Below are 15,983 nucleotides of genomic sequence, written 5' to 3' on the forward strand. Positions count from 1 at the left end.
GTCCACCAGATGAAAGACAGATTCATTGCATCTGAGTCTCTGCAAAAATCAAGGACGAACAAAGTGCTAAAGAGATCGACACACATTAGAAGCACATTCAGAAGTTGCAGGTCAGACAAAACTCTAGTGTGGTAGCTGACTGCTTTGAAGCTTTATATTTACAATTGTGTTGTTTCATAGCCGTGATTTTATTGCAATTTTAAATGTGAAAAATGTTTTCAAACATTTGCAGGAGTCCATCTGTGCTCTGCTCCAGTCAAACAGGAGAAACAGCTCACCAGCTTCATTCAGGCCGTGATGAGCTCGCCCAGAAAGAGTCCAGCTCATAATAAAGTTCAGGGGATAAGGTAATTGCAGTGTTGTTATGCTTATAGAAAACTTGGTCAGGCAAGAGAAATATCTTTGCTCTTTGAACAGGTCTTTGAATATTTATTGGGAGTAGAGATCATACTTCTCTCTCTTCAATAGGGGGAAGGTTGATTCATCTCTCTGAGATGTGTTGTAAGCTGGAGACGGAGTTTGAGAAGGTTCTGCCCTTCTACACATCATCACTGAGTGAAGAAGAGCTGAATCAGGAGAGAGCCAATGCCATGGAGCCGCTGACTGAGAAACTCGCTCAGGTAATGAGCACAGATCTGCCTCCATTCTGGCATACAGTGGATTTCCACTATCCAATATATACTATCCTATATATATTTTCTTAATGGATATCCAGTTTCAATCAGAAATCTATCACATTGTGGACAATGCTGATTAATTGCATTAATCTGATGAGTAGCATTTATTGTCTTTTGACTTCCTCTGTCTCCAGCTAATGCATGATTATTTGCCTCTTGGGAAGTTCTGGCAACGTTACAACAAGGTTCAGCTTGAATACTTGTGTCTGAAGCGAGAGAAAACGCTTTTGTTACAGGAGAATGAACGACTGAGGCTCTATCTGAAGCAGTACCTGGATGAAGGTTCAGTTTCTGATGAGAGGCAACAGAAGCTTCTGCTGGTGTTGACACGATCAGAAGCGCCATGTGGTCCAAGAAGCAGAAAAAGTGTATTTTGGCAGCAATTCAAATGTTTTTCTGCCTTGCATTCAGTCACAGTCTGTTTAATGCAATGATTTCAGTAAATTTTTTTATTTATGATTTCACGAGATATTGTTTTTTCTGTATATCAATAAAGTTGTGACAGTTTTAGAGAAAAAAAGCTGTAATTCTGTGTTGATGCATAATGTCCTTAAATTCTGTTCTGCTATATTATCTAGTGCGACAACAACAGCTCAAAAAATGTAAACTTTTAAAATATTGCAAAGTAATATTTATAAATATAAATGTATAAACATTTATGGCAACATAATGTATTGAGATTTCTTGCTTTATGCCGAAAGAAGTAAAAAAACAAAAACAAAACAAAACAAAATACAAGTAAAAATAAATAAATAAATAGAAAGCATCAAACAAAGCATTTTTTATTTAAATAGTTTATTTTTTTTTTACATTGCTCTTATTTCTTCTTGCTTTTCTTGTCTTTGCTCTTCTTTTTGCCGTGAGGTTGGGCCTGTGCTTTGTTGTAGAGGTAGAGACCCACTAAACCCAGTAGCGTGGGAACCAGTGCCAAGCACAACAGAGGCAAGATGTCGTTAACTAGCTTCTGCCACAGCGTTTTCTGGTACAGAGAGATCACCTCCACCTCAAACTCAAGTGTGCTGTCCCCTGAGAGGAAAGGGAGATGGAGAAATAAGAACAGATTAATCATCACATGGAACGTGATTTAAAGGGACAGTCCACCCAAAAATGAAAATTCTGTCATTGTTTACTCGCCCAGAACCTGTATGATTTTCTATCTTCTGTGGAACATGAAGGACGATATTTAAAGGAATATTGCAAACCAAACAGTTTTGGCTCCCATTGACTTCTGTTTTGTTTTGTGTCCTAACAATGGAAGTGAATGGGAAGTTAAACTGAACTAAATATTCTTTAAAATATAATATTTTGTGTTCTACAGAAGATAGAGAGCCATACAGGTTCTGAACGATATGAGGATGAGTAAAAGATGACAGAAGTGTGAGTTTTGGGTGAACTATCCCTCTAATCATCTAAAATAATGATCATTATTACCAGCTTTACTAGCTTTAAATCCACTTGAAATGTGTGATCATGGTACCTGGAATGGTTGGAGGGAATCCTCTCTTTCCATACGCGAGATGAGCTGGAATCGTGGCCTTGATTTTTTGTCTGTGCAAAAACATAGACAGAAAATACTGAAAAAGGACTTTAACCTGTTAACTGTCACTCACGTTTTTGAAGATAGACTTGAATGTGCATGATACAAACCTAAATTTTTATATTTCATGACTGAAAACATTTTGTTACATGATTTTGATGTGCCATTTACATGGTAATGCAATGTCTGATTTTAAAATGGGTTTTGAAGGATGAATTTTGAGATTTTATGTTTTCAAGTGATATATAACTTCTGATGATTTCTAAAATGTGATAGAGAAAAAGGCAACGAGGAAGTCTTTTTTTTTTAAACAAAGGTCAAAGCTCCTTTTGTAATGTAGATTTCTGAGGGTGCACTCTTGTCATAAATTGATCTATTACTTTTCCTTCATAATTTTTAACAAAAAATATTGGTATAATATATATTTGGGAGTCTTAGACCTTTCCAACGATATATAGTTTGTCAAGATTAGATTAAATTTGATTGTAATATAGTATAGTCAACGTAGGCGTCCCGTATACGAGACGGGGTGACATTTAACAGGTTAAAGTGGGTGATTTATTCTCAAGTAACATACTAACCCTTCACACAATCCGACCAGGGCTTGCTCTAGACCTGCCGAGCAAAATAACATGTTTTAAAGAGATATACAATTGTGGAAAAAGCACATCTTTTTTGTGTATTTTTCATGGTTTTATAAAAAAACCTTAGTTATTATTACCATTTTTCTCAAATTCTAAATGACATTACAGTCACCCTAAACTATACAAAACTATATTCAGCCTAAAGTTGTTTAATGTTTAAAATTGCAGTTGCTGAGCCTCACACCTGTGATGACAGACCTCTTGCCCAACTCTACGACCAGAGGCTCACGAGACAGAGAGCTGTCAATCACCTTCCCGTCCATTAATCGACCCTGCTCAGGACAGGAAAATTGTGTTGCAGGTTAGTTGCATCCATAACCATTTAATAAAAAAGTAATACAATGTAATAAAAGCTGACAGCCACCAAGTAACTGCCAGGCTGCTGGAAATGTGGATTTACTTGTAAAAGGTTTGGAAACCCTGGTGTATTACAAAGGCAAAATATATAAAGAAGGTTTGTTTTAATAATCGGCTTGGGGCATGTTGTCACCATGTGTTATACATGCTGAAATTTTAAAACATGAATTACAATTTCTGGTGACCAAAACAATAGTTTGATATATTTTGTGTGTGAATATTTGTGTATAAAGGTATGACTTTTACCTTTGAATAGTAGCATATATTTAAGTGAAACAATATTCGAGACAGTATGTCTACAGTTTAAGCTAAACATTGTCTGAGGAAATTATATATATATATATATATATATATATATATATATATATGTGTGTGTGTGTGTGTGTGTGTGTGTGTGTGTGTGTGCGTGTGTGTGTGTGATTGTGTGTGTAGGAGTGTGTGTGTGTTGTGTGTGTGTATAATGTTATTATAATATCATTAATATACTATTATAGATGTATTGATATTTTTGATTAAATGTTTTTTTTATAGTTTCTGTTTTAAAGTGAGCTGTTCTGTAATGTTGTAATTTTAAAGTTTTAGTAATTTTGTCATTTTATTTTATTTATTTATTTTATGTCTACATAGTTTTATTCATTATTTATTCATTTTAATTTATTTAGTTTTAGTTAATTTAGTACTTCAAGTTACTACTTGGCAGCTAGCTGAAAAAGTTTAAGATTTTTTATATTTTATTATATTCCAGTTAATGTTTATTTGTTTCAAATAACAGTGTTTTAAACTATGATAGTAATGACAATACGCCTATGTATGTATATATATATATATATATATATATATATATATATAAATTTTAATAGCCTGGAAAAGGACCGGCACATTGCCATTAAACTAAAATGACTCTAAAATGAAAGCTTAGGAGCTTGATAAAAATCCTAATTTTAGATGAAAATTTCAGATGACACTTAGAGGCTTTTGCATCTGAACTCGATCGATCGAAAGACAGATAGATAGACAGATAGATAGATAGACAGATAGATAGATAGATAGATAGATAGATAGATAGATAGATATGTAGATTTAATATAGTTCCCCATATACTGTGACAACAAGAAAAGCTAATTGTCAAAAAATTTATTTATGTGTTAAATTAATTGATAAGTAATTTTAACTCAATTAAAATTCTATGTTCTTCTTTCTATTTTTGGCAGCGAAGACTTTTGAGGTATTGACCTAAGAACTATTCACTGGAGTGTACAACATTTTATTTATTTTAATTCCTCGAGTCCTTGACTCAGATGATGACGTGTTACTCCGCCTCCTCCACAACATTCGGTTTCGCTTGAAACTATTACAAATAACTGCATTTAATTGTGGAACATGGTGACTCCATGATGAACTTCTATTCTCTAAGAACTTAAGAGGAATGTGTTCATCGTGTTCATTTTTCTCACGTAAAGGCGCAGCTAGTCGTGCTTATTACCGTGTAATGGATCTGAAGCGTGTCTCCCGTCTCGGATGTTATCTTGCATGTCTCCGGCTTCACCTAAAATGGTCAAAAACAGAGAAATATTAAAGAGTGGACGTCGTATTGCAAATGAAACTAACTAACGCGCAGAACATCGACTGTCCTAAAAAATGCACGATTGAATATGCATTCTCTAATTTGTCTTAAAAGCACGCATGAAGCGAGTCGCTACGTGGACTCTTGTAGTCACTCTAATCATTCATTACAAAAAACTTGACCCAACTAACCAATGTCTCCACAACTAATTGTTCGATCACGCTTTCTTTGCTATTTCCATCCTCAGCCGCAACAAATGTTAAAGCTGCGAGAAAAACCAAGGCGATCCCGGTCCGAATTCGCATCGTATCTCACGTTATGAGACAAATCAGCACCAACAATAACCACAGAAAGTATCAAAGCGAGTCTGAGAGGCTCACTTCCGTCACGAGAGTCGGCCCACTGCAGACTGCGGCGCTGAGAGAGCCAAGCAGTCACTGAGGGGAGATGCCAGTTAAAGCTGATGTGTTGTTATAGTGAAGTGATAACGGAGGGGTTAGACGACCCTTGGACACTGGACTAAAACATGGGACACTGGAATTCCCGCCTCATAATCCGCCAGCTTCCCAGCAGTCTCTCCACAAGGCTGCTGCTGTTGGAGGGTTCCCCCACTAGAGGGCGCACGATATGCTGAGGTTGAGAAAATCACTGCAATGCAAACGGAACCAAGTACACCTGCGATAAATTTAAATGAAAAAATAAACAAATGCAGAAGGTATACATTTGAATCTATAGGCTATAATGCTTATTACCATAAGATGTAAAGTAAGCCATAGCATCTGCTGTAAATATAACCTAATTATTTGCTTCTTTTAATTCACATTAAGTTGACAAATCTTATTTTTAGATATTTAAGTTATCTATTAGTTATCAAGTTATCTTTGCTTGGACAAGACCAGTTTCATTTTAGTATCACTACAATTATAGTTTTTGTGAATATTTTTAATTACAAACCCAATTCCAAAAAATTTGGCACACTGTACAAAATGTGAATAAAAACAGAATGCAATGATGTGGCAGTTTCAAATTTCAACATTTTATTCAGAATACAACATAGATGACATATCAAATGTGTAAACTGAGAAAATGTATAATTTTAAGGGGGAAAATAAGTTGATTTTCAATTTCATGGCATAAACACATCTCAAAAAAGTTGTGACAGGGCTGTACCACTGTGTGGCATCCTCTCTTCTTTTTATAACAGTCTGCAGATGTCTGGGGACTAAGGAGACAAGTTGCTCGAGTTTAGGAATAAGAATGTTGTCCCATTCTTATTTAATACAGGCTTCTAGTTGCTCAACTTTCTTAGGTCTTCTTTGTCGCATCTTCCTCTTTATGATGCGCCAAATGTTTTCTATGGGTGAAAGATCTGGACTGCAGGCTGGCCATTTCAGTACCCGGATCCTTCTTCTACACAGCATGATGTTGTAATTACTGCAGTATGTGGTCTGGCATTGTCATGTCGGAAAAAGCAAGGTCTTCCCTGAAAGAGACAATGTCTGGATGGGAGTAAATGTTGTTCTAGAACTTGAATATACCTTTCAGCATTGATGGTGCCTTTCCAGATGTGTAAGCTGCACATGCCACACGCACTCATGCAACCCCATACCATCAGAGATGCAGGCTTCTGAACTGAGCGCTGATAACATCTTGGGTTGTCCTTGTCCTCTTTAGTCCGGATTTGGATTCGTCTGACCACAGAACAGTTTTTTCACTTTTGCCACAGTCCATTTTAAATGAGCCTTGGCCCAGAGAAAACACTGCGCTTTTGGATCATGTTTAGATATGGATTCTTTTTTGACCTATAGAGTTTTAGCCAGCAATGGCGAATTGCGTTTTGTGTTCACCGACAATGTTCTCTGGAAGCATTCCTGAGCCCATGTTGTGATTTCCATTACAGTATCATTCCTGTATGTGATGCAGTGTCGTCTAAGGGCCCGAAGATCACGGGCATTCAGTATGGTTTTCCGGCCCTGACCCTTACACACAGAGATTGTTCCAGATTCTCTGAATCTTTGGATGATATTATGCACTGTAGATGATTATAACTATCTCTGAGAAACTCCTTTCTGATATTGCTCCACTATTTTTAACCGCAGCATTGGTGGAATTGGTGATCCTCTGCCCATCTTGACTTCTGAGAGACACTGCCACTCTGAGAGGCTCTTTTTATACCCAATAATGTTGCCAACTGACCTAATAAGTTGCAAACTGGTCCTCCAGCTGTTCCTTATATGTACATTTAACTTTTCCGGCCTCTTATTGCTACCTGTCCAAACTTTTTTTGGAATGTGTAGCTCTCATGAAATCCAAAATGAGCCAATATTTGGCACGACATTTCAAAATGTCTCACTTTCGACATTTGATATGTTATGTTATTCTATTTTGAATAAAATATAAGTTTATGAGATTGTCCCAACTTTTTTGGGGTTTGTAGATTTTATCTTTATTTTTCTATTTTTCATTGTAATTTTAGGTTTTATTAGTTTTAAGTTTTTATTAAAATATATCTATATAGTTCATATTAAGTTTTAGTTTTTAGTTAGTTAATTTAGTTGAATGAAAACGAGAAATGCTGCCTTGGCAAGAAGCTGAAATAAAATATTAAAATATATATTTCAGTCAGTAGCATTTATTTAATTTTAAGTAATGTCATTTTGTAATGATTTTAGTTTAGTTTAAAGATAACCCTGCTGGAGTAGACTGTCATGATGAGCCTATTTATCAGTTTCATTTCAAGACTTCCAATGTACTTTTACCTTTTGTTTTTAGCACTTTACAAAGACCTCAAACAGGTCAAAAATAAATGCAGGCCTACATTGTTTATGCTTCATTAAAACAACAACAATGCTAAATATTTGCTAAGAATTTCCTGTAAAGTTGTAGTTTGAAGGAGTGTTGTAACACCTCAGGCATTTCCTTGACATGTCATTTATTTGACTATGCTACCTGACCTGACTGGAGGCAGTCTCAAGATGCGAAAACCAAACATCGCGAGAAATCCCCATCGCAGCCTGTGCTGTGGCTTAAACTCTCGTGAGATCTTTTCTCTGTCTCTCCGTGTTCAAAATCGGCTGGTGTCAACTCGCAAGGTAATCCAGATACGTTCAATTGTAATGACTGATTTCAAATGAATTGGTTCTGGCTGGTTGAAATTTTGTTTTGGTAAAATATGAAAGCGCGTCTTATATTGCTGGTGGAAATAAAAAGGCGAAAGGCCTTCAGCGAGGCACGTACCGTCCCTATCTCTCCAAATGAATGAAGATGTGTTTCACAGATCATGTGCTGCCTTACGCCTCTTCAGACATTATGATGGTTCGTATTGCGCTCGGGTTTTGATTGATTTGCTTAGCGTTTGCATGAATTGTAGTGATCTTGCATAAGAGTAATTTCATCCATCTGCTTCGTGCCAGACGCCTCTCTTCACGGAAAGCTCCGATCTTTGTATCCTACGCCGACATTGTCAAAGGGTCGTAGGCCTTTATGAGCTCCAACACACCGGCAGTAAACTAAATACTTCATTTAGAGTAATATTAATGTTTTTAAGGAGCATTGTATTAGATATAACGTGAATATATATGTAGCGCACCCGGGTTTCGTTGTCTCGTGACTTAAATACATCGTTGGGGTCTCTTGCACGGGTTTGAGGAAACCTGGGTTTGTCGAATCTGTCAGAAACAAGGAAGCCTTTAAAAAACGATTAAGTATGTTACAAAAATGTGTGTAAATGATACTCGTGATGTGTTTTGTGTGGAAGGGGTTTGCTGGATGTGGGTCGGGGCGTCAGCACCATGGACAGCTCAGCCGGAGTCAGACCCCCGCAGCTTCCGAGCATTATCAGATTACTGTTATCACAACCACCTTCTCGCATTACTTAGTCGACACATTTACACATGCATTAAGTGTTGTTTATTGCTGGTTGTGCAACTTTAATATTGTTAGACTTTGTCTTGATTTTATGTAGGGGAGGCTATAGCTAGTTGTCACACCTTTACCTCTGTCAATTTTACTCAGAATAGGTTTAATTTTAAAAGCCAGTTTCTTTCTAGTCATGCTACTGAAAATCTATTGAACATTTCCTTTTTGGCTAGGAAAAAAAGATACAGTTTGACACACTTTGTCATTTTATGACAGCATGAACCAATAACAGGGCATTGTGACATTGTAAGTTATCAAAATGTGGACATCCCATTTATTTATTTATTTTTAACTTTTTCAGCAAAAAGTAATTTTTGAAACGCAAAACAAGTTATGTAACAGCAAACATGTAAAATGTTAAACTTTTTTTATTACAATATTTAAAACATTTGAGAATGCTGACATAAACATTTATGAAAGTCCTGAGCATACAGTTTAATGTTTTCAGTTGAAATCTGAACGTGTCAGTGTTTTTAATAAAAATATGTTTTGTATTAGCCTGGATTTGTTTAACCAGCAGTTATAGCAAGACTATGATGATTGGTATTTTAGTTTAAGAATTTACAAAAAAAAAATTTACATTATCAGTTGCTCCCCAGTGGATCCTCTGCAGTGAATGGGTGCCGTCAGAATGCGAGTCCAAACAGCTGATAAAAACATCACAATAATCCACAAGTAATCCACACCACTCCAGTCCATCAATTAACATTTTTTATATTAGTAAAAAAAAAAAATCCATCATTAAGAAATTTTTTGTTACTTAAAGATGTTCCTCCAGTGAAAAAGTCCATTCCCTATTTTCCTCTCACATCAAAACACAACAAAATCCTCTCACAAAATCCACTGACATATGTTTAGAACTATTTTTGCTGTGCATAATTCTCTTCTGATTCAGACAAGATTACTTTTTCACTGGAGAGAGCAATATTATGGATAGAAGAAGTATTTAGCTGGAAGCAACAGTTTGAATTATTGAACATCATAATGATGGATTTGTTGGTTGCAAACATGCAGCCTTTTCACATCACAAGATTTTTAATTGTAATTGGTCTGGTGTCATGTGGATTATTTGTGGATTACTGTGATGTTTTTATCAGCTGTTTGGACTCTCAATCTGACGGCACCCATTCACTGCAGAGGATCCACTGGTGAGCAAGTGATGTAATGCTAAATTTCTCCAAATCTGTTGTGATGAAGAAACAAACTCCTCTACATCTTGGCCTGAGGGTGAGTAAATACTCAGCAAATTAAATTTTTTGATAAACTATCCGCTTAAAAGGGTTTAAAACTAGGTATTGGAGACATAACGCACTGGTTGAGAAATTGATTTGTATATTCAAACTTTATAGTTCCTTAGAGATAGGCACTGTGTTACTAGCCCCAGCCTCACTTATACAAGCTTAATTTAAACTTTAAGCCTTATACTTTGACATTCATGAATTAGGACAACGCAGCTTATGTGTTCTACATCTAACATGACTCCATCTGTGAATGTTCAGGAGTGACTGGTGGGGGTTCATGTGAAGGCGGTATACGAGAGGGATGAACAGATTGCAGTATGGCCTGAAGATATGGCAGGATCATAGTTTTTCAGTTCATTGTGTGTAGTTGTTAACATTCTTGTAGCTTGTACACATAAAGCATACTAGTGAAGATCAGAAATGTACACACACCCAGAAGCGTCATGCTCATTCAATCCGCCCCCTCAGAATTTTGAGACTTGCAACTTCCAAATGAGTCTTTGATAATTAGTTGCGCGGTTACAGTGGGTGAAAGAATGTTTGACTGAAACATTCAGATTGCACAGATCATTATCAGTCAAGTTGATTCACACCTTATGTAGATCATTTGCAGTAATATGAGGGTGCATTTTTGAATCTAAAGGGAGCATATTTCTACATATCAGTACCTAAAAATGTACATATGAGGATCTAAAAGGAATAAAAAAGTACCTTTTGAAAAGGTACTGTCCTAGTGACAGCTATTGTACCTTTTTTCTGAGAATGTATAATAAAGCAATAAGCCCCAAGACGCCGTGGTTTACAGTGAATTTATAACAGCTAAGGGGTGTTGTTACGCACAACGTGAAGCGGAGAATAACATTTCATCTTCTTTTCCCTTTCCAGGACTCTTTTTCTCAGCTATATATCCTTGTTTCTCAAGGCTTTCAGTGTTTTATCTCAGTGGATTGTTCCACACCAAGGACTCACAGCTCTCGGGATTGTGATTGGCTAGACAAAGCAAAACATTGAATCATGGGGAATATTTTTGGCAATCTGCTGAAGAGTCTGATAGGGAAGAAAGAGATGAGAATTCTGATGGTTGGATTAGATGCTGCTGGTAAAACCACCATTCTTTACAAACTGAAGCTGGGAGAGATCGTGACCACCATCCCAACCATCGGTAAAATCCTTCTCTTATTTAATGCTTTTGATATGTTGACTTTTTTACAATACTGTTATTCAGGTATCTGTCTCAATACCCAGATATCTAGAAAGGTTATATTTTACATGCTGTGCTGTGAGATGTGTATACAGTAACTGAATTGTACTGTGATTCTGGGCCACACAGTGTAAGTTTGTGTTGTTTGTGTTTGTGCTTTCAGGCTTTAACGTGGAGACAGTGGAGTACAAGAACATCAGCTTCACTGTGTGGGATGTGGGTGGTCAGGATAAAATCAGACCACTCTGGAGACACTACTTCCAAAATACACAGGGTGAGTTACACATACACAAAACTTCTCCCACTTAAACACAAGCTGTATTGAGTAAATGATTGTACTTTGGCATGTCTGTGTAGTTTCTGTTGTGTTCAATGAACACAAACTCCATTTACACTTCTGTGCCCACAGAGCCATAAACATCAGTCAAGCAGGGTTATTATAGTTAACTGAAATTAAAACAAATAAAATGTTTCTGTTACTTGAATTACTATAAACATTAACTGAAATAAAGTATATATATATATATTTTATAATTTTATTAAAAACATTTATTACACTTTTTGCCAAGGCAACATTTGTCATTTTCATTTAGTTTAACTTGGTGTAAATATATAACTAAAACTTAAATAAAATTAAAAAAAAATCATAAAAACTTTACAGTCATACTTTATAAAAACTAATTAAGATGACAAAAACACATTCCTAAACCAACTAAAATTTAAGCAAAAAAAAATAATAAAAATAAAAATAAATAAATATATATATATATATATATATATATATATATATATATATATATATATATATATATATATATATATATATATATATATATATATATATATATATATATATATAATATATATATACAAAACTATAATAATTACTCAGTGATACTAAACACAGGTTAGGATCAAACACATTAGTATTCATAAATAAAAAATGTTCTTTTCAAACAACACATTGCATAGATGTGTGTTAATGTTTGTTGAATAATATTTAGTTTCTGTTTTTTATCTTTGCTAATTTTTCTGACCTTAGGTCTTATCTTCGTGGTTGACAGCAACGATCGGGAGAGAGTTAACGAGGCGCGGGAGGAGTTAATGAGGATGCTTGCAGAAGACGAACTACGTGATGCTGTCCTTCTTGTCTTTGCAAACAAACAGGTACTGCATCTCTCCTTCATATGACATATTCTTGATGTATTTTCTTAAATTGTGGAAATAACCAATAAAGGATCAAATTTTCATCTCAGGAATACATTACATTTTAAGTATATTAAAACAGAAAACAGTTATTGTAATAAAATTTCACAATATTGCTCTGTTTAACTGCATTTTTGATCGAATAAATGCAGCCTAAGTGATCATAATAGACTTCTTTCAAAAACATTTTAAAATGACTTTTTAATATTAGTGTATTCATTCCTTGCAGAAAATTGTATTTACTCAGAAAACACGGCTGCTTTTGAATGTTTATCAATGGACACTACATAATCTATTGAATGTAATGCGGCTGCTAGATTGTGTTTTTGTTTCAGAATAAAAATATCTGGTCCCATAGCAAATACTTAATTTCACAATCGTCCTTTTTTTCATCCTTGACTCCAGGATCTGCCGAACGCTATGAATGCAGCTGAGATCACAGACAAACTGGGCCTCCATTCGCTCCGCCATCGCAACTGGTATATACAAGCGACCTGTGCAACCAGCGGCGACGGTCTGTACGAAGGGCTCGACTGGCTCGCCAATCAGCTCAAGAATAAGAAGTGAGGGGCGGGATTTTCATAACGTGGCCGTCTCTCGCTTTGGGAAAGGGGTGGGACTAATTTGGCCTTTATGTTTGTTTTTTCTTTGTTTAATTTGAATATTTATTTGGTTGTACAGTATGTGGTTTAAAGAGCCTTCTATGCTCTGCACACACGCACACGCATTCACACGCAGATCAACATGCATCTAATTTCCTCTGCTGACTTCTCCATTTCACTCTACGAACAGGGTCGGTTTATCGCATCGACGTTTGGACGATTTCATCATCTCTCACTCGCTAACGTGTTTACAATCAATGTTGTCCTTGACTGCCATGAAGAAGATTGTTGGGTCTTGGGCATGCTCATGCATTATTTAATATGCTTCTGTATTTCTCCGTGGATGTGATTATGATGCAGTTTGCCTCCTCACGAACACAATATCCACAGTCTGTGATCCCGACAGTTTGAGATTGCGTTAGATACCCTGCTGTATTTTGCATGGCTGTTTCTCTCTGTGTCGTGTTAGGCGTTGTGGTGTAGTAGAGGTTAGATCTGCATGTGTGTGCTTAGTGTTGCATGCTGCTTTGTGGCCGTGCTGTACTAGAATGGACACAGTGACTGGACGCAGTACAACAAATGTCCCTTGTCACACATCCCTCAAATGTCACACATCCCTCACCTAGATTGTGAGTCAAACGTGGTGGTGTTGGGCTGTCCTCCATAATTCGCATTCGAGTGAAGCTGTAAATAAAGCTTTCTTCCAATCAAACGCCCCTTGGCTAAATGTTGCATGGGTAAAACTATTGTTATGTAAGAATCACTAGCATTGTCTGCATGGCATGCATGATAGATAGATAGATAGATAGATAGATAGATAGATAGATAGATAGATAGATAGATAGATAGATAGATAGATAGATAGATAGATAGATAGATAGATAGATAGATAGATAGATAGATAGATAGTTTAACACATCTGTTTAACACAGTCTTTTGTTAGTTAGTTAGTTAGTTAGTTAGTTAGTTGCTATAGTAATTTACCACTGACATGATTAGTAGATTGTTATGACACTAAACTGAACTATTTTTGCTTTTGCACTCATATTAGTGAACAGCACACACATGAACACAAAGCCTCTTTATGTCAGTGGTCTTGGCAAACTGCATAATAACTCGTCTAATTCTGTGTTTGTCGCATGTTTCATTCTCACAATGCATTTTGTGGGTTCAGACTAACATATCACCCCCAACAAATGTGACTTTTGTTGAATCAGTGAACACATTTTGGCTTTATTCATGGTGTTTTTGATTTGTATAGTTGAGAAAGGAGAAAAAAATATAGATATATACATTTATAGTAGGTTGTCTTTTGCGTTTAACACTTCAGGCGCATATCACAGATGGAGCGCTGATTTATAATTCATAGTACTAACATAATCTATGTGTTACAGACGACAAGGACAAATGCAAAATCAAATGCTAACCTATTTTAGCTATTTTGGCTAGGGAACATAAGCTTAGTTATCTTAACACACTATACAGTAGTATTTCAACATATAATGCAAACAGCGATACGTCAACAATGCCGTTTCTACACAAGTCTGCAATGTGAATCGTCCAGTCTGTTAAGTTTTGTGGCCTTATCTTCTTACAAATGTGTGTTTTCACAAGGTTATTTATTAACTAAGTTATTGGGTCACTGAGTTGCTTGTTTCGTTTTTGGTTGGTCTGGGAACAAAAAGGGGTTAAAAAATCTCAAATACATTTATTCTTTGCATAACATTTTTTGTGTGTGTGCTTATTGAGTAGCTAGAGTTGACTTTTTAGGATGGTTTAAAGATTTATTTTGTCTTCTTCAATATTATATTTTTATTTATGTATTTATTTCGGTGAGTGTTTTGGTGAATGTGTTTTTTTCCTCTGTGTGCTTATGCATTTTCTTCGTTGATTTTTTACTGTGTTGGGTAAATCATTTTGATGGCTTATACAGTGTCAGTGAACATAATCAATGAAGGAGGAAAACAATTTCTCACTGGATAATTAATAAATTAATAAATAGAATTTAGAAATCATGGATGAAATGTGTACGTATCTGTTACAGTAGATTAAGAAAGATTATTGTTGATTATTATAACGCAGACACCAAAATCTTTCTCTCCCTCTGATCCCTGACTGTAACACTACATTCAAATAAAAACGTGAAAATGATTTGCTGTTTCTTCTCTCTTTTGTGTTTGTTCATTGTTCCTACTTACTTTTTTAAAAGTGGAAATAAAAATGTTAAATAATGAGAATGATTATAGTGGATAATGTTGAATAAACCTATCACACCTGGTCTGGAATATGCTTTAGCAAAGCCACCAATGACTTCATCATATTGTATATTATGTTAAATGTCTTATATTGATCTCTGGTAGGCGCCAGAAATGAATCATGTCTAATCCTAGATTAAGTTTTAATTGATTGCATTATTTATCACATATGAAAAAGTTAATCTCTTTCTGTACTGCAGTCCCTCATGTCAACCAGAAGAGGGCAGAACTATTGTGAAAACCATCACAGCTTCAAACACGTTTCAGTTTATGAAAGGAAGTAAAGAATAAAAAGCATATTCTCAATATGGCACATGTACTTAAATATCTAATATTGTCTTTGCCAATGTATAATATATATATATATATTCAGTGGAAAATCTATATTAATACACAACAAGCTGTTCAAAGCAGAAAGTGTGTGAGAGAGCTCAATCAGGGTGTGTTCTGGCCCATTAAATTGTTGGCTGGTCAGATATTAACAAACAAGGAATGTGTCTCAAAACCATAAAATATATTTTTATACACTGCATTTCCACGAAGAAAATTATGTATCAGAGCATATGGTGTATATAGAGCACAGTAAAATATTCAGGGTTGTGTAAGTATGTCTGTCTGTCTGTGTACTTGTTTGTTCAATCAGTGCCTCATACAGACCGGTAGTGCAGGAAGAGCTGGTCTTTAAAACCTGTTTTCCAACTGTGACTATTACACTGAACACTCACAGGCTGTCTGAATGGAAAACGAGGAGGAAGTTAATTGTTCAAAATGTACAAATATG

The 15,983-nt window shown here is 35.6% G+C and overlaps 2 protein-coding genes across 2 annotated transcripts; one reads left to right on the forward strand and one right to left on the reverse strand.

Annotated features, from left to right (window-relative positions):
- Positions 1–1,453: 1,453 nt before the first annotated feature.
- Positions 1,454–5,370, reverse strand: LOC128015133 (peptidyl-prolyl cis-trans isomerase FKBP11-like). The gene is made up of 6 exons (XM_052598818.1): positions 4,971–5,370; positions 4,699–4,761; positions 3,043–3,130; positions 2,796–2,829; positions 2,155–2,225; positions 1,454–1,703 (listed from the first exon to the last, which is right to left on the reverse strand). Exons 1-6 carry the CDS (start codon positions 5,082–5,084, stop codon positions 1,495–1,497), a joined length of 579 nt encoding a protein of 192 aa, XP_052454778.1. The 5' UTR covers positions 5,085–5,370; the 3' UTR covers positions 1,454–1,494.
- A 2,427-nt stretch (positions 5,371–7,797) lies between these two features.
- Positions 7,798–15,098, forward strand: LOC128015359 (ADP-ribosylation factor 3). Its single transcript, XM_052599124.1, has 5 exons — positions 7,798–7,871; positions 10,824–11,100; positions 11,303–11,413; positions 12,182–12,306; positions 12,751–15,098. Exons 2-5 carry the CDS (start codon positions 10,953–10,955, stop codon positions 12,910–12,912), a joined length of 546 nt encoding a protein of 181 aa, XP_052455084.1. The 5' UTR covers positions 7,798–7,871; positions 10,824–10,952; the 3' UTR covers positions 12,913–15,098.
- The last annotated feature ends 885 nt before the right edge of the window (positions 15,099–15,983 follow it).

The sequence above is a fragment of the Carassius gibelio genome, chromosome A6 (assembly GCF_023724105.1).
Source record: "Carassius gibelio isolate Cgi1373 ecotype wild population from Czech Republic chromosome A6, carGib1.2-hapl.c, whole genome shotgun sequence".
Taxonomy (NCBI): domain Eukaryota; kingdom Metazoa; phylum Chordata; class Actinopteri; order Cypriniformes; family Cyprinidae; genus Carassius; species Carassius gibelio.

What these genes read in the sequence shown, in the direction of transcription:
- LOC128015133 (XM_052598818.1), bottom strand. Translation starts at nt 5,084, where the DNA reads ATGCGAATTCGGACCGGGATCGCCTTGGTTTTTCTCGCAGCTTTAACA. An exon ending in AATTAGTTGTGGAGACATTG is followed by an intron (nt 4,762 to 4,970) that starts GTTAGTTGGGTC and finishes TGACCATTTTAG; the next exon opens with GTGAAGCCGGAGACATGCAA. An exon ending in ATTCCCTCCAACCATTCCAG is followed by an intron (nt 1,704 to 2,154) that starts GTACCATGATCA and finishes CTTTCCTCTCAG; the next exon opens with GGGACAGCACACTTGAGTTT.
- LOC128015359 (XM_052599124.1), top strand. Translation starts at nt 10,953, where the DNA reads ATGGGGAATATTTTTGGCAATCTGCTGAAGAGTCTGATAGGGAAGAAA. An exon ending in GACCACCATCCCAACCATCG is followed by an intron (nt 11,101 to 11,302) that starts GTAAAATCCTTC and finishes TTGTGCTTTCAG; the next exon opens with GCTTTAACGTGGAGACAGTG. An exon ending in CTACTTCCAAAATACACAGG is followed by an intron (nt 11,414 to 12,181) that starts GTGAGTTACACA and finishes TTCTGACCTTAG; the next exon opens with GTCTTATCTTCGTGGTTGAC.